Below are 16857 nucleotides of genomic sequence, written 5' to 3' on the forward strand. Positions count from 1 at the left end.
TTATAAAAAAGAAAATATCTTTTGAGTACAAAAAGTACTTAAAAACTATTTCTAACTTTTGTTTGATGTTTTTCTTTATACCCAATTTATGTAACATTATTTTCAACTATTTTGCATTAAAATTGAAATAAATAGCGAAAGCAAAGCAACAGAGCCATCAAATTATTAGAGATTTTGATAACAACATTTGAGATTTACGTATATTTATATACAGAGGAATAGGATTACGACCTGGGGCTCGATTGAGTTTGTAAGGCAATTGAATATTTATATAGATTATTTTTCTGCTAAGCGCACAAAAAAGTCCAAAAAAAGAAAAAGAAGACGAAAACTACAAAAAAATATAAATAAAAATGAACTCAATTTATAAATACATTTTCATATAGTATTGAATTAATCTACATGAATATAATATCAATATACATACTTATGACTTGCAATGAATAATCCAAATACATACAAACATTTCTATACAATATACATATGAATATGTACATATTTATGTATATACATATTTATGTATGTCTATAGAAGAATTTTCATGTCGATTATAAATTACACAGCTCATTCTGAACTTAAGTAAAATTAGATAGCAACGATTTTCTGCAAAAAAAAAAAAAAAAAAAAAAAAAAAAAAACAAAAAACAAATTCAAAATAAAAAGCAAACTTTCATAATCTTGCATTGAAGTCTCGAAACATAATTAATTAATATGCATGCAAGAACTATTCCATTTTAAACGGTATTAAGCCTCAGACAATAATATACAATATGTAAATCCATTGTAAGTGGAATTAAAAGGCAAAAATCAAAATCACTTGAACAACCTGCTTCGATAGAGGCGAGCCCTTAAAACAAAAACTAAGTGGTAGACAATTGAAACATTGATGTCAATAAGCAGCTTCAACAAAGTTTAATTCAAAACTGCTACAAAACATATTCTAGAAATAAACTTGAAAATAAAAACTAAAAGAAATTAAAACCGAAACAAAGAGACTTGCATTCAATTTTATTCCAATTAGAACAGATGCCAGACTTGATTGTTGTTGCTTTAATCAAATTGCTTGCAATTATCGCATGGCAACTGAGCGATTGATAAGATGCGCCAGATGCGCAGCAATTTCGACAAGAGCTGCTAGAGGCACCTGCGATACACTATGAACCTTCACCCACATGGATTCTTTTAGAATTTGGGAGCTGCGTCAGCGTCTGCGTCTGTTTTCTTGGCTATATAAGCCATGGGCTGGGTGCCGAAAAGCAACAGTCTTTAGGTATTGGATTCCAGTTGTGTGTCTAATCCGGAGCAGTTAAGCAGGACATTTCAACATGAAAATTGCTATTGCATTGTTGGCCTGTTTGGGTCTGGTCGCTGCGGCCAGTTTCCATCAGACGCACGAGGTGAAGATCGCTGACAAAGAATTTTTGGAGAAACAGAAGTTTTTGTTCGAGATCGTCTACCGTGTGGAGGATCCTCTGATGTTCGAAGAGTACATCAAGAAAGGCGAGAAGTTCTACTTTGAGCAGTCCTACTATACTGTAAGTAAATCAATTATCCTTCTAATTCACCGTTTTTAACCTTGTTCAACTACCGGGGAACAGAAATATGACAAGTACATGATGAAGTTCTATGAAGGCTACAAGGCTCATTCGCTGCTGCCCAAGGGCGAATTCTTCGGTGAGCTGGTCAAGACTCACGCCATGCAGGCACGCGGTCTCTTCAACTTCTTCTACTATGCCAAGGACTTCGAGACCTTCATGCACAACGTGTGCTGGGCTCGCATGCATGTCAATGAAGGCATGTTTGTCTATGCTCTGACTTTGGCCGTCATCCACCGTCCGGACTTCCATGGCCTGATTCTGCCCTCCATCTACGAGATCTTCCCACAGTACTTCTTCAACAGCAAATTCGTATACGAGGCCGAGAAATTCGACTATGAAATGTGGACCAAGATGAACATGTACGAGAAGGAGTACATGGATGTCTACTACAAGGATTACAAGAATACAAATATGTACCAGAACAACGACTACATGTACATGAAGGACTGGAAGATGTGGCAGTGGTGGAAACTGATGGGTTTGGGCGAACGCTTTTACAGTGAGAACAAGTTCATCCTCCGTGAGAACATCTACGAGTTCAACCAGGACACCAAATGGCAACAGATGATGAAGGATCTGAAGGTCTGGTATATGCCAGTCGACTACAGTCGCGATCTTAACATGTACAACGAGGAATCCAAACTGTCCTACTTCACCGAAGATTTGGGCTGGAACGCATACTGGTACTACCTGAACTTGGACTACTCCTTCTTCTTGGATGGCAACACCTTCGGCCTGAAGAACGATCGTCGTGGTGAGCTGTGGCTGTACACCGTCCACCAACTGCTCTCCCGCTACTACATGGAGCGTCTGTCTCATGGCTATGGCGAAATTCCCGAGTTCTCATGGTACAGCCAGATCGAGATGGGCTACGATCCTCAGCTGATCTACTACAACGGCATTGGCTACAGCTACCGCAAGAACTACTACGAGCTGGAGACCTACGGCAACTTCGAGATGCTGGACAAGATCACCGGCTTCATGACGCGTGTGCAAAATATTATTGACATGGGCTATTATAAGACCGCTGATGGACACATGATCGATCTACGCAAACCCGAATCCGTTGAGTACATTGGCAATATGATGCAGGGTAATATTGACAGCATGGACAAGATGTTCTACCAGTTCTGGTACATGTTTGCCCATATGTACTTCGCCGATGCCGACTACTACCAGATGGAGGTGTACCCCAACGTGATGCTCAACTTCGAGACCATGATGCGTGATCCCATGTACTACATGTTCTACAAGTCGATCGCCCAGATCTACTTCAAGTTCATGCACTATCTGCCCAAATACACCAAGGAACAATTGATGATGCCCGGCGTCAATCTGAAGAATGTGGAAGTCAGCGAGCTGGTTACCTACTTCGATCTGGTTGACTTCGATGTGACCAACCTGATGAACGACAAGATGGTGTTCCATGACGGCAAGTTCGTTTGGGATAAGTCGCTATACGCTCGCCAGATGCGCCTTAACCATAAGCCCTTCACCTACACCTACACTATTGAGTCCGACAAACCCGAGAAGGTTGTTCTGCGTGCATTCATTGGACCCAAATTCGACGAGTTCGGCCGCATGATTTCGCTCACAGAGAACCGCATGAACTTCATGGAAATCGATGAGTTCTACTACGAACTGAAGGCTGGCACCAACATGATTACCCGCAAGTCCAACGACTTCTACTGGACCGTCAAGGATCGCACCACCTACAGCGAACTCTACTACTACGTAATGATGGCCTTCGATGGCAAATACGATTTCCCTCTGGACATCAGCGAGGCTCACTGCGGTTTCCCAGACCGCCTCATCTTGCCCATGGGCTGGAAGAAGGGCATGCCTATGCAAATGTTCTTTATGGTTATGCCATACAGCGCACCCGCTAAACACGAACAGTTCTCCACCTTCGACTACACCTACTCTTGCGGCATTGGATCCGGCGCCCGCTTCATCGACGATATGCCTTTCGGATATCCCTTCGATCGCGAGATCGATGAGTACGAATTCTATGTGCCCAACATGTACTTCAAGGATGTTCCCATCTACCACATTGACACAATGGAGCCGTACTACAAATACAAGGGCTATACCAACTATGGTCAATTCGACTATACTTTCTTCCGTGACTACTACACCAAGTACTTCAAGCACTAAAGTAAATCAAGGACGAAATATAGAGGCACTTTTGATAATGACTACCGAATTCATATGTGGAAATGATTTCAAGAGTTAGATTGTAAGCTGAGCAAAAAGTGAATAAACTTTCGAAAGACACAAGCAAATGCATTTTCTTTTCAAATTTTCTATTGAGATGCAATTTATGAAATCCGTAGAAATACAAAATATTGGTAAATATTCTACTTATCTTTTACCCTTTAGGAATGAACCAATGAAAAATTTAAATATTCACATATCTGCGGTAAAATATTATTTGCAAACCTTTTTCATAAAATTCGGCAGAGTAAATAGTTATCTGTGTTCACTAATATACCAATTCAACTCACCACCACACCTATGAAATTGTGTTGCATACTTTGAGGAGCTATATTTCATGAAAATGTTCTTGCAATTCTCATGCAGTTCTAGCAGCCAAAACATGGTATGCCAAAGTAAGAGTAGAGAAAAGCATACTTACCTGGCGTAGAGGTTAACCGTGATCACGAAGGCGGTTCCTCCGGAGTGAGGCTTGGTCATTGCACTTTCGGCTGAGTTGACCTCTGCGATTATTCCTAATGTGAATAACTCGTGCGTGTAATTTTTGGTAGCCGGGAATGGCGTTCGCGCCGTCCCGACATAAATAAATAAATCGAAAAAGTGGCGCGATAGACGTTTATTGGTATTATTGTATTGTTGAGTAAAATGGGACTCGCGGATTTATTGGAGTGAAAATTAAAACCATTTTGTAAATATTATTATCAATATTCTTGCTTGACTTAAATTTCTGCAAAGTGGATTTTTCACGTGATGGGCGTACAAAAATAAAACATAGTAAACATGTTTTGACTGTGCTTCGGGTTCCTATTATTTAGCTTTGATTTTATTAGATTAACCAAACCTGGCTAAAAATACTCATCACATCTGTTTTTGACAACGGGTAAGGATAGAATCTGGACAGAAATATTGCCAGCTCTGCATCTTTGTAAGGTAAACTTTTTTCAGAAATTTTGTAGTGTCGGCAAAATTTTTAGCAAATTCGAAATATCAGAATCTTTAGTGGGTGTTCGAATTTTCTGAAAAATGGCGCAAATATGTTTGATGTTTGTACATTTTGCCACTGACCAAAGTTCTTTGGTCAGTGATTTTGCGCTATGCATTCACATTCGGCCTGCAGGCTGCAGTTCTTCCACCGTGAAAATAGTTTGCACATAAATTTCCCAAATGGTGTAGCTATTGCATGTTTTTTTTTTTTCTACGTAAGCACTTAATAACTTAAACGGCAATAAGCCTTTTGGTTATCAGTCATTCTTGCGTAGCCAGTGGTTACTAACCACGTTTATTTTTACGGAATCAATTTTATTTATACAGATGTATAATTTTTTAAACAAGAGGTGCAGTGCAAAATATCGATAAAAAAAATATATGGGGTTACCACTTTTCCATAATTTTTGTATCGATGTTGGCAAAATGAGAAAGAGAAAAAGTCATACATTTCCAAATTAGAACAAGATTTCCCTATTCCCGCCATTTATAAATTTATTCCGAAATTGATAGTGAAGCCAGATTTGACGGGACAAAGCGAAACTGCCAACAATAAAATTGGTTTTAAACAACATACAAAATAAAGAACAAATGTAAGAAATGAAATAATAGTTTGAAAAAAAATATTCAGAATTTCTGAAAAGCAAGGTTCCCGCTTTTTTTTATATTCTTCCCGCAATCGGTTTTAAAAAAATTCTGATTTGACGTGAAATAAGCTGGAATGACGTCTGTGATTTGTACCTGACAACCCTGCTAAGCAAATATAAATATATAAGCATGAGTTGATATACATATGTATGTCGCTACATATGTATATTTTACTGGTGCGGATTCATGTGCGTTTTAAAACGTACTTCTTTCGTTTGTGATTTTCGTTGGAACTTGGATTACTCTCAAACTTAAAATGAACACCTGGTTTAATAAAGCTATCTACGATAATGCTGAGCGATTATACTATGAGGCCATAGATGCAGGCAAACTAGAACGCGAAATTGGTGTGAGTTAACTTAAACAAAAGCTTTTTTGCGCAAGACGAGCAGCTTTATGTTGAATCAAAGAATTTGTGTGATAACACAGCAAATAATATAAATAACGCTTTGGTCTCCAGCTTTATTGTATAATTAAACTTTGTGAATTTAAAATGAAGTCATTTACTCACGTATATACATACGTATGTACATAGGTGCATGTAAATATGTACTAGCATATGTAAATGTGCCCACTGGCGCTTTTATAGTTGTGTTTAGTGCTTAGTGGTTTAGCTTTAACCGGCAAACTTTTTTGTGGGTGGCAACACTAGGCGAATCAGCTGTTGCTGCGTTCTTCTTTGTTTAAACATTTAATTTTGTGATTTTTTGAAAATTGAACAGAAAAACACCGGCATCGTTCCCATTATCACTGTGACAAAAAAGAGCAAAAAACGTAGGGCGATGGCCGAAAACCAACAGCAACAACAAAATAAGTTATTATATGTGAGTATACGGGATTAAATTGTCTTGAGCCCAAGTGACAAAAGAAAAAATTCCTTTGAATTGTAGTTGAATCCCCTGACATTGGAAGCGAACTTCTTTTTGGAAACATTAGATGAAGTTAATCGCCAAAATGAACTTCAACTAGATCCACATTTGACGCATCTACTGGAGCGCATTGTCGTTGGTATTGAAACATTTTTAGACAAGAAGCCTACGTACATAGTACCCAAGACAGCGCAACAGGTCTCCCAAGAGCATCCAAATCCAACATCAGATGCTGGCGGACTAACCTTTGTGCCGCCCAATGAGTTACTGAAAATCAAGAGAACATTTAACTGTACCGCTTGCACGCACCGCATCGTCGGCACAACAATTAACAAAGCAGTGGTACATCTGGCTGAACAACATCCAAATCCGAATCCGAATCCTCATTCTACACAAAATGGCAACGTTAATGAACAGCGCCCGATGACTATGAAGCAAGAGAAAAAACGAGCAGAGGTGGAAGCACGCACCAAGTTGAATGTAAATCTGCCGAAGAGTAAGTAATAAATAGTTATAAATTAACATGCTTTTAACTATTTTATTTTTGTTTCTCTTCAGAGGTTAAGGCCCTGGCACTGGATGATATGAGTGACATGATCCGCGATAAGTATCAGGTTGCGGATAAGCTGAAAGTAATGCCCCAGTATGATGAGATTGAGGAGGATTTATGTAGGCTAATAGCGCCCGCGTTTGCTAACGATCCAGTTCGAATATATAAATTTGGTTCACGGATAACTGGCATTGGAACCCGCTCCTCAGATTTGGATGTATTCATAGACATTGGTTTGTATATAATGATGAGTTCCAAAAGTGATTGTTTAATTATAAAACTAAACTTTTAAAACAGGAAACAGTTTTCACCTATTCGAGCATCGAGCTGGCAAGAATACCATTGCCAAGCTTCGGGTACTGCGGGGATTGTTCGTAGACAGCGACGACTGGCGTATAATTAATGTAGAGATTTCATCTTTAATTTTATAAAGACTGTTAATTTTTGTCCCTTTGTTAATTAGGTAATCGAACAAGCGCGTGTGCCCATAATTAAAACGTGCCATCTATCATCTGGCATTGAGTGTGATATATGTTTAAATAGCTTGGGTTTTTGCAACACAACCTTACTCAAATATATATTCGAGACGCAGCCATTAGGTAAGTTATTTAGATATTTAAAAAAAAAATAATATTCGATCGAATTTATTTTTGCAGCCCAGTATATGTGCATTTTCTTAAAAACCTGGCTTGAGCGCTGCAGGTTGACAGAACAAATAACCACATATAGCATGGCCCTGATGGTTATCTATTACTTACAAATCAGACAGCTACTGCCATCGATTGCATTACTACAGCAGGGGGAATCAATGTCTACAAAGCAGTTTGTAGGACGTGAGTGCTGTCGCTGCTGATAATAACGATTAATAATTAGCTGTACTGTCCCCTTTTTACGTTTCGATTGCTTGCAGCTTGGATTACGAACTTTCAACAGAAGTCACTCAGTGAATTGGGAATGCAGCAGATAGAGGTAACAATCCCCGTACTCAAAGAATATTTAAAGGATTTTTTAAAGTTCTATGCAACATTCAACTATGAACGGAATATGGTTTGCCCATATTTTGGCAAGAAACATATACTTATTTCGCGCATAGAAAAGGAAATGCCGAAAAGGTAAATAGATTCTGATTAATAAATATAAAATTAGTCGCTGACTGATTAAGTTTTCCATTTAGGTATGTTGATTATGCAAATCAAAATCCAGAGTGCGCATTACAACTTCGGAAGCCAATGGTTGTTCAAGATCCGATACAATTAAATCATAATGTAACAAAGGCGGTGACGAAATATGCATTACAAAAATTGATTGATTACTGCGAGCAAACAGCGTCGTTACTTTATAGTAGTGTATAAACCTTTTTCATAAAATCATTCAAATTATTAAATGCTAATTGCCGTGATAGAATCAAGCAGAGTCGTATTTATTTAAAACCTTTGGTATTGCGACATTTTATTACATAGTTGTGTGACTTTGTGAACATTATAAAAACAAATAGAAATACATAAATATTAATAATGAACACACAATTACGAACACACATAGTACAAACATTCAAAAGCGCCAGGACTTAGGCCACAGATCAAATGTTGCACTTAGGAAAACAATTGTAAATACTATTATCAAGATGGCCCCAAGAAGTGAGAAGCGATTGTACCAATGCTGTTTGCTCTCCTGCATCATGGTATAAATGCGCATGGCAGCTTCCTCCGTGGCAAGTATGCTGCCATTGTTATCAACAACGAAATGTGACTTCTCACACTTTTTCTCTAGCGGCATTTGCGACTCGATCCGATTAACCGCCTCCGTTTCGGACAGTTCATTGCGTGCCAACAATCGTTGCAGCTGTTTTTCCGAGTCACTGCATTTCAATAAATATGTGTTATGTATCATTAAATATACATGTATGCAAATAAGTAATTGCTAGGCCTACCAGGACACAGTCACGATTTTGTGTATAAAATCCATAAGGATGCCTGTCTCAAAGAGTAATGGCAAGTCCAAAACGATCCAAGCATGACCAGACATAAATAGTTTGAATACACGCCAAAAGATAGTGCGATGTATTACGGGATGCGTAATCTGATTCAGTTTCCCACGCAATTCCTTATTCTCAAAGATCATTCGTCCTAGTACGGCCCGATTTAATTCTTTGCTGGGCAGCAATACTTCGTCACCAAAGGTGGCACGAATCTTTTGCCAGCATGGCTGACCCGGTTCTACAACTGTGAGAGCGTCACGTATTGTTAATTAAAGCTGAGGTACGCTAATTGAGCGGTCAATTACAACATCCCGTAAGAGATGTATGACTTACTCTCCCTAGCTATTTTATCCGCATCAATGACTGGAATGCCTTGGCGCTCAAAGACTTTAGTGACGGTACTTTTCCCCGTAGCTATTCCACCAGTTACAGCCACAATAAACATATCGAAGCAAAAGAAATAAATATTTTGGAATGTTTTACAGCCTTTTCAGTTATTGTTGACAGTTGTGTAAATTTTCGTCTTGTAATCGGTTTAAGGTTGTGAACTTATCGATTTGCTAAAAAGTTACGTCAGACGTTTTCCAACACTGAGAACCATATATTTTTAATGTTACACAGCACGTTTTTTCATTGAAAAGTCAGCCATCTTTAAATTTAATACATTTTCGTTCTCGTGCGTCGTTTTCATCAGTTGGCGAAATTTTCACCCGTTCGTGTTAAAAAGTTGTTCGCAGCGCGCATTAAATATCAGTTTCAGAAACTTTTAAGGATCTCTTTAGCATCTGAAAACAAAACATCAAATAAGAAAAATGGTGGATAAAATTGAAATGAGTTTGGATGATATCATTAAGTCAACGCGCTCACAGAAAAAACCGCAGGGTGGTCGCGGTGGGCCGGGTGGAGCTCGCCGGCCTGCCGGTCAACAGCGTTTTGGTACTGGAGGATCACGTCGTGGAGGCGGACCGGGAGCCGGCTCCCCACGTAAAGCGGGCCCCGCTAGTGGTGCCGGCGGTGTGCTCAAAGGTCGCCGCGGTGGTGGTGGCGGCGGTAGTGGCGTCATACAGAAGCCTCGGCTCGTACGGGTAATTGAACGTTACGTTTTGTCATGTAGAGAGCCAAAAAGCAGCACAATATCCATGCACATGCATAAAAAGGACAGCCCAAGTTGGAAACTCATGATTCTTAGCCAATTTCACATAAAATGATTATAAACAAACACAGATATTATAAAATATGCTAACAGCTGCACATACACGGATACAAAATGGCCACCGTATGCAGAATAAACGGTATCTGCACCGTTATTTGTACCATGTACCATGTGGACAGACAGCTGCAAAATGGCGGCTTCTAGTGGGCAAAAAAAGATTTGAAAAAATATTAACAAACAAAAACAATTCACTACCGAACTGTTTGGTTGTGTTATGGATGACGCGGCAACATCAGAGCTAGAGCTACACAACACAATTGCGTCGAAATCGAATTCATTTACATATGTATTTAAAAGTTTTACAGCACAACATTTCGTTTGAGGATTTCGCGCTTGTTGCGTTTTTTTTTTTTCTTTGTAATCCCCGTTTATAACACGTTTAATATTTTTTTACGCTTGCCAAACCAAGCAAAAAGTGGCAGTCAATCAATGTACATTCATGCATATTTAGTGTTTCTGCATTGCTTCGATGGCGTCCTCTTGATGTGGCTAGGATACAACAACTGCTGCTGCTGCTACTACATCTCCCACATATTTGATCAGAAACTTCTCCCCACGCGTTCCGTTCGAATCAACCAACAAATCTTCTACCTAATCCCCCCTTTAGGGTGATGTAAACAGCGCTTGGAAACATGATATGTACGATGGTCCAAAACGAAATAGTAGTGCTGGCAACAGTACAGGGCCAACACGTTTGATAGTCGGCAATTTGGACTATGGAGTTTCAAATACGGACATTAAGGAGCTGTTCAATGACTTTGGACCGATGAAGAAAGCTGCCGTGCACTATGATCGGTCAGGTCGCTCGTTGGGTAAGACAATGCGTACACATTATCTTTAGACTGTTTTACATAATATGTATGTATAATTTCGTATAGGCACCGCTGATGTTATATTCGAGCGTCGCTCTGATGCCCTTAAAGCAATCAAGCAGTATCATGGTGTACCCTTGGACGGTCGTCCCATGACCATTCAACTTGCCGTATCAGATGTTGCCGCACTTACACGTCCAGTGCCCTCCGATGATGTGAAACGTCGTGTGGGCAACGCCGCAGGATCGCAATTTAAACGTGGTGGTATGTACGACTAAAGAAAAAAGGAATTTCTTCCATATCACGAATTTATGATATTTAATTTCAGGCGGCCAGGCAGGTGGCGGACCACGTCGTGGTAGTTTCCGACGCCCAGCTGGTGCAAAACCAGCTGCTGGCGGCCAACGTCGCGAGAGGAAAGCTGCTCCAACTGCTGAAGAACTAGATGCTGAATTAGATTCGTATATTAATGACATGAAGATCTAATTAGATTTAGTCTGAACACTTAGCCTAAACACACAACATTGGACTTAATATTATGGTTCAACAACAAGAACAATTCAACGAACCGAACTTGTTCGAGAACAGCTTTAGTCATAATATCTTGCATAATTTTTCATTTAAATTATTCATAACGCTGTTTGGGTTCGCGCATTAAATGATTTGTTGTTAAATATCTCGATGTGGCGCCCTTCTAGTTAATAATTCATAAATACATACTGATTGATGTATTTATTCGTAAACTAATTTTACTTCATAAAAACACATTGACACAACGGTCATAATAATTGTATAATCAGGTATGATAAATATTAGATATAATACGAAAACTCAAGATAAATCACTGTATAATTTGAATGTATGTCTTCGAATGTACGTGCCACTAGAATAAAGCATTTCAGACCCTGACAAATATATACAAAAGACAAATGTGCATTTTAACTGCGATCTTTAGACCAATATTGCTCGGACATAAATTATACAGCAGCTAAGGGTGGATGACATGGACAAGATTTTTTATTTAATAGATCAAAGTTGATTTTTGGTATTATCTTACCTTACACATTCTGAGCCAGAATATAAGAAAACAATTTAAATTTTAAATGTTAATTTTAATTATTTTTATTTTTTTGCAATAATACATATGTGTAATTATAAACGAATTTAGAACAAATTTTGCAGACTGTTTCAAATTTCAATTGGACACTTAAGTACAAATGCAAATTTTGGTTCGATTCTCTAATGTATGTACGTACGTTAGAGTTGTTTCTTTTATCGGGGCGGATTCGCGAGTCACTTAAAGTTTTAACAATCGTGTATGTCGACTTAAATAGTTTGCTTAGTAGAACAAAAATAAAACGAAGAAATGAAAATTAGAGAGCGGGATTAAGTTCTGCAATCAAATCGCAGTATCTTTTAAACATTTTGCATAATATCCAATTTGGAATTTAAATATGAATGCATAAGCTATTTATGTATATATTAAGCGATTTATATTTATAGATGTATAATGGGATTGAGGATGCCTTGGTGTGTGTGTTTGTGTATGAAAGTGTATGCATATGCGTGAGTGTGTAAGAGCGTCAATAAATGCGTAACCACACATGTAAACTATTTTGCTGGGTTTCTCTACCAGAAACCGCCCGATGAGTAACCACCGGGAGGAACACGTCCGCGCGGCTGATCATTTGTCGCCTTGTTGCCATTGGTACTGGGCGTCTCTTTGGGCGGGCTGGCAGGTGCTGGTTTTGGCTCCTCCTTTTGATTGGCTGCCTCATCACGTAGCTTTTCCACTACTTTGTTTGCATCGGTTGAGCCAATGCAGGCATTTAAATTGGAAGAGTTTTGCTGATTGAACTTCGGGCGTGGTGCATTCACTGAAATTTCAGGCTCCGAAAAGATGTTCGTATGTCCGCCACCTGGGGGTTTGAGTACACGGCTGGAAGGACGAGCACTGGTACTCAAGCCAATTTTCAGTTCGGTAGATGTCATAATAACTGTTTATAAGTATTAGCTGAAATCGCACAAAAAAATTAAAATATATTACCAATACGAAGATAAACATTGGTTGATTTCTTTTTTAAAGCTAGCAAATAGCAAATTTTTTTAATTTCAAATAATGAGAGATACTTTCTAGAGAGACTGTAAATGCGAACTCATTTATCTAGTATGTCCAAATGTACATACAGAATACGAAACCGTCACGCCTCTTACAAAAGCTTAAAAATAATGTAGTAACAATGATGACTGGCGTCGGCCAACTGAACCATGGGGGAAAATGCCAGAATAGAGAGAAACGTTTAACAACTGATGCGGACAACAGCAGAATGGAACATTCGCAGTAGCATTCCCCCTCACGCCCTTCCTTCTACTCATTTCCTCACTACTACAGACACACAGACGAGCCATTCACATTTATATAGAAACATACATACATAATTTTATCTCTATTTTGAGCGCTAGCTTTTTTTTTTTTTTTTTTTGTTGCACTTTCCCGTTAACTATAATTGCGGGCCTGCAAACCGCGCACTTTCTCATCGTTCGTAATTTGAGTTTTTGGATTTTATTATTTTGATATTAAGCTAATGCATATTGTGCGCGGAAAAGGGCCTTCAATAAAAGGAATTTAGTTGCCTGAGACGCAACTTGAAGACTCTCCAGTTGCTCTCAATTTTTCATTCAATGTTGTCAAGTTTTTGGCAAGTGCTTGCCTCAGCAAAGAGTCAGTCTAGGCAGGGGGGATTGAGGTCAATGTGGGGCCACAATATGCGAAGAGATTTGCGAGTGTTGTAAAACGCGGGTTGTGATGCGTCATGCTTTGTGGGAGGTAACAAGCATGGATGAATTTTCCCCCGGGGGTGCATACACACAACCACAAATATGTTGAGGAATGGATGTTTGTATGTACAGAGAGACAGACAGGCAAAATGTGTAGGTATGTATGGAAGTGAGTAGAACAAAGCGAAGTGAATGACCGATTAATACAAAAAGTCAAAGATCTCAAAATAACAGACTTCAATCTTTTCCAATAACTAGCACTATAACAAATCGTGAATAAAATGATTTTGATAATTATTGATGCGTCAACTTATACTTTCTGTTCACGTCGACCAGCCCTACTCAGCTACAGGTAACTCATACAAATGCTTTTACTGTTGTTATTATTATTTATAGCGGCTGTATCAGTATATGTGTATGTATTTACGTTGAAATTATGAGTAATGAACGGTGCGCAATCTGGATAAAACTTGAAATTGGACGTTCGCCGGTTTGATTCGAGCCTCATAGGCTTTTGTGTTACGATTTTGTTATTGTTTCGAAGCCTTTGTTTATTGCCTAATGACAAGACGCAAGCAGACGTCGAAATAAATATGGATAAAATACATTAAAACAGACATGGTCATGTGTCGTATATTCAATGGCTATTGAAGTTTTATAACAAAAAGTGACGACCAACCTATATTTATTTACCACTTAATCTAATGAGCACAGGCAAACAAAAAAGTGACCCAAAGCAGCATCGACCATTTCCACAAAATGCAAAAAAAAAAAAAAATAAATAAATAAATAAATTATGAACTCACACGCTGACACAATTTAAGTCATACGTACACATATATGTACATGCACATGTTTGTATGTATGCCTTGTTTAGCGAGTTCTAAAAGTTCGGTTAAAACTGCCTGTAGCTAGTTTTTAGAGATATTAAGTTCGAAGCGTGTAGCCGCTCGCCTAAAAAGCAAAATGCAAACATGGCTACTAAAGCAGCCAACTGCCCATTTTGGCTGGGTATGGTAAATGGAGCCTCATCGAGAATATCGGGAGAATGGGATGTGCTGCGTTATTTTTATGCTCAAAATACATATGTATGTATGTATGTACAAATAGCTGTGCTAAATAAAACTTAAGAGCAGCTGCACTTGATAATACATGTACATATTAATATACCTATATGTATGTGTATACACACACTAACACGATATTGGCTATCGCAAAAGCCTTTCATCATTATCAATAGCATCATCGTCAACAAGATGCATACATATGCATGTATGTATATGTATGCAGTTAGTTCGGTTATGCTATAAATTCCATGACACAAGAGTATGACGATGATGAAGTTAGTTGTCTTGTGGAAAATTATTGATTTTGTTTAGAGCCGCATTCCACAAGTTTATGCTAATCATTGCTTTAATGATTTACACTATGAAATGTGTTGCTTACCTTTTGTATTTATTCAGAAAAATGTGCCTTGTTACTCCGTATGTATAAATTAACTAGTAATGCACACTGAAAAACGACGCCACCTTCTCAAATGAACGGTTTATTTAAAATGGACTACAACAGTGTGGCCGTAGGAGCTAACCCAAATATGACAAATAACTTAAATACTAGACATATTTGCTAACATAACCGGTAGCAGCTTTCTGTTAACCGATTGAGAAAACAATTTCATAATTTTAATAGAAGTATTTGAGTAAAAATTAAAATTTATAAATACAGATATATTTTCAATAAATTTTAGTTATAAGAGGTATAACTACGCAAAATTCCAGTATTAAAAAACAAGCTAACTTTATAATAAATATCAACTGGAACCTAGTAAATAACGAAAACAATTTTAAACATTAAACTGGCTACTTTATTGTAAAAAGAATCAGCTGATAAGCTATCGATAGCTTCGATTACTTTAACATGAATATCGAAAAAAAGGGCAATTATTTAAATTGTAAGGAGTGATTGAACTTGGCTTATTAGCCTGATTATAAAAGAGGCTTATCCCATTGACTTTTTTCCCCCGCACCCAAATAGAGAAGATACTAGTTTACGTTATCAACAAAATAATTAAAATTCTGTTGCTTGTAATTAAATTTAAATTGTTTCATTTATTATAGAAAACGGATTTCGCAGGTCATTTAAAGTTATTAATTAACTTAGATCCTTGATGGGTACAGCATCTAAAAAGAAAGGTGCATAAGTTAAAATTCAAACCACTTTAACAACACTCAAATTATTTGTTACTTACAATGCGAATGCGGTGTCCCATGGCATGACCAGGCAAATTCCTGTTGAAGCGTGCACGCACGGATCCAGTGTTGCCGTGGATGCGGGTAACCTTGCCCCAAACAGCGCGGACACGAGTCTTGCGCTCAGGATGCTGAGGTACACACTTCTTGGTCTGCGCTTTGTAGACATACACGCAGCGCTTGCCAACATAGAATTGGCCGTGTTCCTTGCGACGAGCACCCTCAATCTGCAATACATATTTAAATAATCTTAGTTACAAATTTATATGTATTATAGACAAAACGATATAAGCTTACCTTAAGGATAGCATGGTTCTCGTGCTGGTTCCTCAAACCGCGCTTGTAGCCGGTGAAGACAGCCTTTGCGAACAGACGGCCATGACGTTTGTATTTCTTGGTCGACACTTTCGTCTCAGTGGCGACAGCCTTCTCTGCCTTTGGGGCCTTAGCGGCCTTTGGCGCTTTAGCTGCTTTGGGTGCCTTTGCGGCCTTAGACGCAGCGGGCTTAGCTTGTGTGTCAGCCATAGTTCACTAAAAATATTCACGAAAAAGAAATTTAAGTTAAAACATTGCGTAAAAATCGGATATTATTCAAATTGATTTTTGACATTTGTTTTGATTGCGAGACTTATGGGACACTTGGGGTTTAGCCATAAACATCACAACGGTTACACTTTGTAAGGGCAAATAAAATATTTAGTGACACAATACACATATTGATCTATGCAAAGTCACAATAATTTTTAGATTTAATTGTAATATTCCTGTATATTTTGATATTTTATAATGCATAGCATAAAATCCGCGTACGTACCGGAAATCTATCAAATGGCGAAAGAGGGAGACGATGACAGTTCTGTCAAACAGAGGTGCATTTCAGCTGTTTTCAATATCATATATCGATAGTATGCAGGGCTGCATAGAAACCAGAATAAAATATATATATATATATATATCGAAC

General features: G+C 38.3%; 6 protein-coding genes and 1 non-coding gene across 8 annotated transcripts; 4 read left to right on the plus strand and 3 right to left on the minus strand.

The window, feature by feature from the left end:
• The first annotated feature begins 1252 nt into the window (after nucleotides 1-1252).
• On the plus strand, nucleotides 1253-3871 carry LOC6573340 (larval serum protein 1 beta chain). The gene is made up of 2 exons (XM_001999389.4): nucleotides 1253-1535; nucleotides 1599-3871. The coding sequence occupies exons 1-2, from the start codon at nucleotides 1326-1328 to the stop codon at nucleotides 3753-3755; spliced, it is 2367 nt and encodes a 788-aa protein (XP_001999425.1). The 5' UTR covers nucleotides 1253-1325; the 3' UTR covers nucleotides 3756-3871.
• A 357-nt stretch (nucleotides 3872-4228) lies between these two features.
• LOC6573339 lies at nucleotides 4229-4394 on the plus strand. The gene has a single exon (XR_047491.2). It is a non-coding gene; the product is annotated as a U1 spliceosomal RNA (small nuclear RNA).
• Nucleotides 4395-5563: 1169 nt separating this feature from the next.
• LOC6573338 (terminal uridylyltransferase Tailor) lies at nucleotides 5564-8274 on the plus strand. Its single transcript, XM_001999388.4, has 9 exons — nucleotides 5564-5796; nucleotides 6170-6271; nucleotides 6338-6812; nucleotides 6875-7099; nucleotides 7164-7270; nucleotides 7330-7465; nucleotides 7523-7699; nucleotides 7777-7978; nucleotides 8041-8274. The coding sequence occupies exons 1-9, from the start codon at nucleotides 5704-5706 to the stop codon at nucleotides 8216-8218; spliced, it is 1695 nt and encodes a 564-aa protein (XP_001999424.1). The 5' UTR covers nucleotides 5564-5703; the 3' UTR covers nucleotides 8219-8274.
• Nucleotides 8257-9395, minus strand: LOC6573337 (dephospho-CoA kinase). Its single transcript, XM_001999387.4, has 3 exons — nucleotides 9178-9395; nucleotides 8797-9088; nucleotides 8257-8724 (listed from the first exon to the last, which is right to left on the minus strand). The coding sequence occupies exons 1-3, from the start codon at nucleotides 9287-9289 to the stop codon at nucleotides 8418-8420; spliced, it is 711 nt and encodes a 236-aa protein (XP_001999423.1). The 5' UTR covers nucleotides 9290-9395; the 3' UTR covers nucleotides 8257-8417.
• A 98-nt stretch (nucleotides 9396-9493) lies between these two features.
• Nucleotides 9494-11793, plus strand: LOC6573336 (THO complex subunit 4). Its single transcript, XM_001999386.4, has 4 exons — nucleotides 9494-9929; nucleotides 10665-10869; nucleotides 10936-11133; nucleotides 11198-11793. Exons 1-4 carry the CDS (start codon nucleotides 9657-9659, stop codon nucleotides 11353-11355), a joined length of 834 nt encoding a protein of 277 aa, XP_001999422.1. The 5' UTR covers nucleotides 9494-9656; the 3' UTR covers nucleotides 11356-11793.
• Nucleotides 11794-11966: 173 nt separating this feature from the next.
• Nucleotides 11967-15205, minus strand: LOC6573335 (jupiter microtubule associated homolog 1). Of its 2 annotated transcripts, none has more exons than XM_001999385.4 (2): nucleotides 15094-15205; nucleotides 11967-12883 (listed from the first exon to the last, which is right to left on the minus strand). In XM_001999385.4, exon 2 carries the CDS (start codon nucleotides 12859-12861, stop codon nucleotides 12499-12501), a length of 363 nt encoding a protein of 120 aa, XP_001999421.1. In that variant the 5' UTR covers nucleotides 12862-12883; nucleotides 15094-15205; the 3' UTR covers nucleotides 11967-12498. The 2 variants fall into 2 exon arrangements, with proteins under 2 accessions (XP_001999421.1, XP_043863112.1); XM_044007177.1 differs by lacking the exon at nucleotides 15094-15205 and adding an exon at nucleotides 13057-13081.
• Nucleotides 15206-15735: 530 nt separating this feature from the next.
• On the minus strand, nucleotides 15736-16801 carry LOC6573334 (60S ribosomal protein L35a). The gene is made up of 4 exons (XM_001999384.4): nucleotides 16711-16801; nucleotides 16194-16427; nucleotides 15896-16123; nucleotides 15736-15827 (listed from the first exon to the last, which is right to left on the minus strand). Exons 2-4 carry the CDS (start codon nucleotides 16419-16421, stop codon nucleotides 15804-15806), a joined length of 480 nt encoding a protein of 159 aa, XP_001999420.1. The 5' UTR covers nucleotides 16422-16427; nucleotides 16711-16801; the 3' UTR covers nucleotides 15736-15803.
• Between the last annotated feature and the right edge of the window lie 56 nt (nucleotides 16802-16857).

Source organism: Drosophila mojavensis, unplaced genomic scaffold (genome assembly GCF_018153725.1).
Source record: "Drosophila mojavensis isolate 15081-1352.22 unplaced genomic scaffold, ASM1815372v1 contig_16, whole genome shotgun sequence".
Taxonomy (NCBI): domain Eukaryota; kingdom Metazoa; phylum Arthropoda; class Insecta; order Diptera; family Drosophilidae; genus Drosophila; species Drosophila mojavensis.